The sequence below is a fragment of the Geospiza fortis genome, unplaced genomic scaffold (genome assembly GCF_000277835.1).
Source record: "Geospiza fortis unplaced genomic scaffold, GeoFor_1.0 scaffold425, whole genome shotgun sequence".
NCBI lineage: Eukaryota > Metazoa > Chordata > Aves > Passeriformes > Thraupidae > Geospiza > Geospiza fortis.
This window is the reverse complement of record NW_005054387.1, coordinates 1,977,994-1,986,879: the sequence shown is the minus strand read 5'-3', so window position 1 is coordinate 1,986,879 and position 8,886 is coordinate 1,977,994. Positions and strand designations below refer to the sequence as shown.

General features: G+C 47.3%; 1 protein-coding gene across 1 annotated transcript in view; it reads left to right on the top strand.

Moving 5' to 3' along the window:
- MYO1C (myosin IC) overlaps positions 1-8,886 on the top strand; it is a 26,178-nt gene that overhangs the window by 247 nt on the left and 17,045 nt on the right. Inside the window, exons 2-3 of the mRNA XM_031060675.1 lie at positions 7,729-7,884; positions 8,469-8,584. Coding sequence (XP_030916535.1) covers positions 7,729-7,884; positions 8,469-8,584 — 272 coding nt within the window. The remainder of the gene's footprint in view (positions 1-7,728; positions 7,885-8,468; positions 8,585-8,886) is intronic.

The window sequence follows — 8,886 nt, the reverse complement described above, 5'->3', positions numbered from 1 at the left end:
TTCTTCATTGGAAAATTGGTGAAATTGGATAAAAATTCAAGGAATGCCTGTTTGGAGGAGGAAGCCAAGGTGGGAGTTGAGAAAGTGGGAAGAGAGGGGAAAGCTGTGCTCTGCTTTAGGAGGGAAGAAAGGGTGGAGCTTTCACTTGGGCACAAGGATGTGAAGGGAATGTCCTGGAGCTGGGCTTTGCTCCTGCCCCATTCCTGCCATCCCAGAGAGTGGCATGAAGTACCTGCTAAAGGATTCGCTGCCCCTCAGTTCCTCCAGGCTGTTTTAGTTTAGGAAAACTTTGCCCATGCTTTAGCAGCAGCCAGAACACCTGGCCTGTGTCCTGCATGGGACAGCCCCAGGCTTGGGAGAAGGAGTTTGTGGCAAAAGATTGAGAGGACTGGGATTGTTACCTGGAAAAAGAGATGAGGACAAGAGGAGGAGAAATAAATAACAGTGCCACAGAGAGCACAGAGATCCTTTTTCTGGGTTTGTGTAGCTTGGGAAGAGAGACACTGAGTTAAGCTAAAAGTTGCCAAAGAAATGCAAAGATTATTTTCATACAATGAATAATTGGGCCGTGGAATTCACTGGCTCTGGAAGATGTTGAGGTCAAGAATGAGAGAGTGTTATAAAAAAGTGTGTGAGCTTTTGCCTGGATAAGAATGTCAAGACTTTAATTGGTAAAGTGACCAAATTTAGGAAGAGAAGGGTAGAAAACATCACTTGTGTAGATTGGAGCAATTCTCTGTTAAAGAAGAGTTACCATGGGGCTGCTGCATCCCATACCTGCTCAACCCAGAGATCCTTGCCTGTTTCCCCAAATATTCTGGTGCTGACCACTGAGAAAGTGATGAAGGGAAGGGGCAGAGCTTTTGGAGAACCTCCTGAGTCCTTCTCTGTGGGAGTGGAGGTGACAGAGCTCCACGGGGTATTTCTGCTGGTACCTGGTGTGCTGGGGCCAGCTGTGGGCCTGGAGAACGGCTGAGAGGGGTGGCAGTGGGACAGGCAGAGGTGGTGGCTGGGATGTTCTCTGAGGGAGCTGTGGGTGTGGAGGTGCCCTAAGCATGGCCCCGGAATGCTCTGGAGTTCTCTCTGGAAAGTTTGAGTGTCTCAGAGCCCTCGTGGTGTCAGAGGTTCTGTGGGGGTGTGGAATGCAGGGGAAGGGCTGGCAGCAGGGCTGGCATTGCCAGGGCAGGGCAGCAGGGAATGGGGCACAGGGGGTGCCCCAAAGCGGCATCAGGTCCTCATGTTTGAGCTTCTGCCACCCTTCACCTGCTCAGCTGCTCTGGAAATCAGCATCGAAACTCACTTGAAGGGGCAGCAAGCTGATGTTTCACCTTTTTTAAATGCCTTTTTGAAATCTGTTTGTCCCCTGAAGCTGCTGTGGGATGCCCATGCCTGGGGGCACAGGTCTCCTGAGCAAACTGCCACCAGCAACATCTTTGAACCAGCAGCAGCTTGTGCCATCTGTTCAGGAGCAAAAATGTCAGCTCCCTAAATATAGAAATTCTGTGTATTTACTTTTCCAGCCCTGGTGATCTTTCTGGTTTGCCTAGTTCATTTTTCTTACTGCTCTTTTATATTTAGCCTGTTGATTGAAATATCATTACCCCTCTTAATGGTAAACATTTTTCCTGTCCTTCAAATCAGTTCTTACAACTGCCTTTTCCTTTTCACTGCTAATTGCTTATTTCCTTACTCATCCCCCCACAAAGTAAAGTCTGGAAGGTATAATTATGTTATAAATATTGAACAAATAATGGTACCTACTTATTATTTCAATTCATCCCTATCCCAAATGTGGAAAACTTCAAAGTAATTACTTTGCAAGAATTAGTTAAGGATGTAGCATTTCTATCTCTTTAATGTAATTTTTTAATACTGTATTCTGGAGTTCCATCCTTCCATCTGGTTAGGATGGGAAATATCAGAGGGACAACCAAGTTCTGAGTTCCCTGACTCCAGACATTCCATTGCTGGTGATGTATTGGTCTAAAAGAAGCAAGAATAAAAAGTAATTCTGAGAAATGGTCCTTGAGTGGCAGCTGCAGTTCAAGTTGTTCCCTCTAATTCTGCTGGTCTGGGGCACCAGAGCTGTTACCTGGTTTTGGTCCCAATCCACCTGACAGCTCTGCTTTTCCCAGGCTGTCTTTTGGGAAATCACTTCATTGGCCTTACATAATTAAGAGCAAATAAGTGTCTTATCAATTATTATCTCAGCTCAGGTGGCTTCAGAAAGGGCAGACAAATCCACGTGGTTGCTTGTAGGGGATTTTTATGGGAGACACAGAGCTGCCTCTCAGGGAACCTTCTTTCCAGCCCAGCTGTTGACTAACAGAGGGAGTTGTGTCCAAAATGAGCAGCTGATCTGCAGTGTGACAGGAGGGAGGAGGATCCTGAGTGCACTTCAGTCTGTCAGGGATTTCTGGCAGAATCCCTGATTCTGGTCTCCTCTGCCATCCTCATTATTTCTTTCTCCATGCAGAGTGAAAGAGGAGCTTTCCCATTCTGCACCTTGGGAATTGAGGCTGTGGATACAACAGTTGATTTTTGTCTGCTCTGCTGTCTGGCCCACGTTGTGTCCAAGCCCTTTCCCGGGCTGTAGAATAAAGTAAGAAATCAAAGGAATTTTTTTTCTTTCCTGCAGCTTTGGCCTGACAGTGAAGAATGTCCAACTATCCATGAGACAAATGTTTTTTAGCTGCCACCTCCCCACGAGGAGTTCCTTCTTGGTTCAGGCTTGCATTGTCTTCCAGAATCTAATCTGAATTTCCCTTCCCACTCACATTTGGTTCTGTTCTTCCGTTCCCGGCTTTGTGGCTATTTCTGGAGCCTGCAGATCAATCATCTTGCACTTGATACCAAGATAAAGGTGCTGCCTCTTCCCAGAGGGAGCCACTTCCTGGGGTTCTTCCAGTGAGGACACAACCCAATCTGTAAAAATACATTGCCAGGAGAAAATACTGCAAGATACATTTTTAGGTGTTGAAGCACAAATTCTATTCATGTTGTGACTTTCCTTTCTGAAGCAGTTATGGAGTTTCCCTGCTCCATACAAGACCTTTCATTTTGAGAATTCCAGGTGTTTTCTCATGGAAAGTTGCTGGTGCTGCCTGTTCCCTCAGTGTCTGGAATTGACTTTTAAACCATTCCAGTACCCCTCTGGGAAAATCAAGCCTGGGAATGAGTCTTTGCTCCATGTTGGGTATTCCATGGCTGCTGGACAAAGCCAGGGGGATTTTCTTGCTCTGCTCACATCAGCCCCAGATCCCTGTGCTCATGGCAGAGCTGCCCTCCCATTTTCCAGCACAAACTCCCCCAAAATGCTCAGCCTGGCTGACTCTAATCCTTTGGATTTTGCTGCATAGAGCAAAAGGTCCTGTTTTTCATTTCTGAGGTGTATTAGTTCTCCATGTCCTAAGCAGAGGAAAAACTTTATCATGCTTTGGCATTAAGCAGAGTTTAAAGGAAAAATATGTGTTTACACCTTCACAACCCCATGTCAGCAATTTCCCAGTTCAGTTTAGGAAACTCCTTGGTACAGTCTTGAGTGGTTTTGTACTCCCAGGAGCTTGGAGGTATTTGCTGGTCTTGTTGACTCTTGTATGAGCACAAAGAAAAGCTGGAACCCCAGCCAATGTAAACCTGGCTCTGCAGGCTGCATTCAGCCACCAATTTACACCAGTGGAAAGTCTTTCCCAAAATTCAATCCCAGGGCAGAAAGAGCCCTGGAAGCTTTGCTGTGGTGGTGATTGCACTGGCCTGGTCCCCACCATTCCAGAGGGACTTTTCCCTTCCTGGCCCTGAGCTGCTGTTGTGCTCCAGGCTCTGGAGAAGACATTAAAAGCAAAGAGTGGGTTAAAACAATGTGGGAGCAGATCCTGGAAATGGCTCCGTGGGGTGGCTTTGGGAAATGTGGTGGCAGAAGTCACATTGGGCACCCTGGAGGGGGGTGACCCTCAGGACAGAGGGTTCAACATGGATGAAAGGGGAGATGGAGAGGAGGCTCAGGCACTCCTGAGCCCACAGGCACCATGATCACATGCAGATTGCTCAGATTTTTGCCATTCCCTGGTTGCAGCCTGTGCTGGGTGTGGCATCAGGTCTCCCCATCCTACAAAGGTCAGGATCCCCAGCCAGGCCCTGCTTTTGATCCCATAGGGGACCTCTAAGGTGGACCTCTAAATAACTGATTCAATGTGCTCCCTTTCCTCCTTTCCCTGCCTCTGACACTCTGCCAATCCCACAGGGAGGTGATTTAGCTCAAAACCTGCAGAGAAAACCACCAGATTCTTTTTTCCTGCTCTTTGTTTTGCTGATTGAGTTACCCTGGTTTGGTTTGGAGGTGTTACCCTGTCCCAGGGAGGCAGCAGAGCCTGAGGAGTTATTTAATGCTGAGCTTTAAGTTAAACCTGACCTGCCTCTTAGGTGGGAGTTCCCAAGCATTTCAAGGCAGCAGGAACTGGCCCTGCTGCTGAATCCTGGCTCCTGACCCTGCTGTGGCTCCCCATTACCCTGTCCCTGGCCATGTCATTACACGTGGACCAGTGTGGGAAAATGACTTGGATTAAAACAATAAAAAAATCTGAGTTAGTTTTAATCCTTGTCAGATTTCCAGCCTGGTTTATTGCACAAATCCTGGGCCAGTGCAAACCAAAGGTTGCAGATGCACTGAGGTCCTCCCTCAGCATCCTCTAGCACTGAGCTCTCCCAGCAGCTCCCAGAAAAACTGATTTCCACAAGGAAGGGTCTGATCAGACCCTCACAGCCTGTGTTCTCCCAGTTATCTGGAATATACTCCTTGCCACAGGGCTGTCAGAGTGGTCCAAGCTGATCTCTTTCCTGGACCAGAGGATGTTGTAAATGTATTTCAGTCAGAGGTCGTTTGGCAAAAAAAAAATTCATCCTCTGCAAAGACAACGAGGGAATCAGTGTTGTCCATAGACAAACTGCTTTAGTGGTTAATTAGCACCACTGCACCACATTTAACCCCCTAGTCTGGGTTTTCTAGCATTAATTTACAGCCACCAGATCTGCTGTCTGCCTGCTAACAGAAAATCATTTGGTTATTTTAATTTATTAAATTTTTGGTTATTTTAATTTATTCAGTGCCTTACATTCAGTAGGAACATATGATCATCACTGTCATTATTTTTTTCTTCAGTAGTGTCTTCCCTCCCCACTTCCTTCCTTTTGCATGACTGCTCTGTTTCCATTTTGCAAAAAGGGTTCATTTTCACCTCCTTTTATGGTCCATCTGTTGATGTCAGTGGCAGTGAAACAGTTAACACTGACATTTGAAGCTGGTGGTAGACTTGGACATATGCAATAAAGCAAAAAGCTGGCATGGAGCAGTGCCTATTGCTCAGCTCTGGCTCATGTTTGCACTCAGCTTGGGCTTGGGAGGGTACAAGACTGAGTGAAGTTTATATTCAGGAGGCTCTGACTGCATCACATCCCCTGGGCACATTTAATTATCACCAAAAAGCCACTTGCAGTGGTTTGTTTGGCTTTTGCTTTGTTTCAAGCTGGCTGCAGATTTGAGGTGCTGATTTTGTTCTCACGGCAAGGGGCTGGAGTTGAATGAGGAGACAAAAATTGGAGGAAACCGAAAGTTCTTGGCCTTAAATGCCTGTCCCAGAGGAGGTTTCTGTGTTGTGAGGGGGATGGATTGGCTCTTCCCTCTGCTGGATGTGCACAGCTGGGATCACTTTGTCCTGGCCTCAGGGAGGGGCTGATGAAAGAGCTGCTCAAGTGACGTTTTCTGTGCAAGGCTTCAGGATTATATAAACTGGGATTAACTCTGCAAGGGGGGAAGTTTTCCTCAGTCCTTGTTGAGGCAGCTGTGTTTTAGGGCTGTAGTTGTACATTTCCCCACTTGAAAAGGAGTTCTTTCCCTTTGGTTTTGCCTTTGTTCTCATCACCTTGGCCAAAACCAGCTCTGGGATTGCACTGCTCTGATAGAAAGATTCCAGTTTCTAGGCAGAGTTTATTTGTATGTGATTTATCTCTTATTTTCCTTTCCTTATCTCATCACCTTCCTTCTCCAAGGGTTATCCCTTTTCTCCTCACCTTGGCAAAGAGGGTGAAAGACAACACAGCATTTTGCTGAAGATGTGAAGGACTTGGCTTGGAAAATTTTGGCCCTTTTAGAAGGATTACTTCATGAGAGTGTCTGCAGAATTCCTCCCAGGCTGTGTCTCTCCAAGCTTAGAACTCAGGCCTTCCAGACCATGAGACTAATTGGAAAAAATAAAACAGGAAATCAAATGATGTTTCTGAGCCATTGGAGTGGGTCTGGATTTGAGGTTTCCAGAAGGAACTGATTTTCCTATCTGAAAACTGCTGGGTTCAGGCAATGACTTCTGCCCAGGCTTACAGGGAGGAAGCCAATTAGAACTGGCAGAAATAGGCAAAACTGCATTTATTAATCATTTACCAAATAAAAAAAAAAACCATTTACCAAGAAATTGGTGAGTCAAAACAACTGCAGACTGGGGGGATTTGCACCTGGTTTGACCCATATCGATACTTCAGTGACTCTTGCTTTTAATACTATTTAACAAAATTTCAGGTAAATTTTCTACCTGACCAAGACTGGGTTTATTTTTCTCCCTGCACATCACTAGTCCCTGTGGTTTGACCACTTTTACATCTTGGGAAGGTGCAGAAAGGAACTCTGTGAGTCAGTAAAAGCCTTCATCATTGTGCAGGGGGTCTGGCACTCCCAGTTTGTGATGGGTGTCTGGGATTGCTGTTGGTGCACGAGCCTGCTTTAGGCACAGACCCCTCTGGTGTTTGTGCAACATCCCAAAATATCACTTGGTGCTTTAGGCAAATGGTTTAGGAGAAGGGTGCTGCTGTGAGCAGTGTGCAAAGTAAGAAGGGCTGAAGAAGATAAGGAAATCATGCAGGTGAGAGGTAGAGGGTGTCACACGTGGTTTCTCCTGTCTCTGGTTTCTGTGGTGCCTCTCATCCTCTCCATCTCTGTCCCTTGAGTAGAGATTTCCCCACAGGCAGCCACTGAGTCACCCCTGGGTGCAGATTTCCCCTCCCTGCTTTACAGAGAAGTCAGGAGTCAGCAGATGAGTGCTTTCCACAGATGGTTGTGTCTCACCCACATCAGGTTGGAAAAGGAACCTTTAAAGGAGGGTCAGGCGTTGGAGTCTCTCGATGCACGTCGGTGTCACGGTCTAAATTCAGCAGCGTGGGTGCAGAAATGCCCATTTCTCATTTCTTCTCAATTTTCTCAGAATTTTCCCATTGGGTGCCTTGCTAAAGCTTTTCAATTGGTCAGCAATGTGAAGCTGTTTGCTTCTGAGATGAATCATCATTAGTCATAAAAGATTCCTTACCTCGAAACAGCTTCCCGTTGTGAAATCAGAGACAGGAGAGAACACATTTCAGTCTCCCTCCTGCTAAAGGATGCCTGGGAAAGGAAATCCGAGTTTTATTCTCTTTATCAAATGTTTGTTTCTTTGGTTGATTTGAAGTTATTGGAAATGTAGCAGTAATTTTTCCCTAATGCTGACTTGTCTCCCCTCAAAGCAATTAGAGCAGACAACTGATGAAGTGTTATAATCACTGTTTTCAGCAGCAACAGTGGGATTATTTTAATATCCCACTTTAATCTCTGATTTTAATATAGTTATCCAAGGATAACTGTGGTTCTTGTGGACTCAGGGAAGTGCCTGCAAACCCACAGCCATCCCAATTTCCCTGTGCTTTTGGCTGCAGGGGTTGGGAGCCAACGGCATCCGGCTGAGCATGGAGAGCGCTCTGACGGCGCGGGACCGCGTCGGGGTGCAGGACTTTGTCCTGCTGGAGAACTTCACCAGCGAGGCTGCATTCATTGAGAACCTGAGGAAACGCTTCAAGGAGAACCTCATCTATGTGAGTAGCGCAGGGACAGTCCCCAGGGTGGCTCTCAGTGAGCTGGAGTGTGTTTGCTGCACGGGGCAGCCCCGGCTCTGCTCTGCAGTGGGGTTTGGGTGCTGGTGGCAGCTCACACAGGCCAGGGAGGCTTGTGCCAGGACCAGCCTGGGGTGCTGCCACTTCGTGGGTGTAGGGACTCACTGCAGTGCCCCTGTTGAGATCTGGTGACATTGACAGCACTGAAAATCCAACTCCAAATCCAACTCCCACCACAGTGTTCCATCTCCTGAATTCGCTCACATCCACCAACCCAGACTTGAACTCGATCCTAAAAGTGTATCAGAAATAACCCAGTATTGTGGCTTGTTGGAAACCCTAAAACCATTTGAGGTGCTTTTTGCCCAGCAAGGGTAACATGGCTGGCACAGCTCCAGCAGTGTCACTTTCCCAGAGCTGAGAGTTCTCTTCCTCAGCACCCTTGGCCTGTTTGGAAGCCTCAACATCATCCCCAGCACACCAGGATGGCTGTCCATCCTCCAGAGACACCTGAGCTCTGCCTCCAGCCCTCCTGTAATCTCCCTGTTTTCTGTTCTGTTTTCCAGACCTACATTGGCTCTGTGCTGGTGTCTGTGAATCCCTACAAGGAACTGGAAATCTACACCAAGCAGAACATGGAGCGGTACCGCGGCGTCAGCTTCTACGAAGTCTCTCCTCACCTGTGAGTGGGTGCCAGTGCAGGTTTGGCCACTCCCACCCAGCTGGGACATGTCAAAAAAGGCAAACAGGACTTTGCTCTGTCCCAGCTGGAAGTCCTGGGGACAGAGAGGATCCTCTGAGGGTGTGGTGTGAGGCTCTTTCTATTCCTGTTCCTCTCTCCAAAGAGGATGAGTTGCCTTTGCAAGAGCAGTATTTGGAAAGGGAGTTGGTTCCTTCCTGGCTGCAGGAACAGAGTTGCTTACCCAGCCCTGGCAGGACAGGAGTTCATTGTTCCAGGGTTATTTGGGGTCTCTGTGTCCAGGG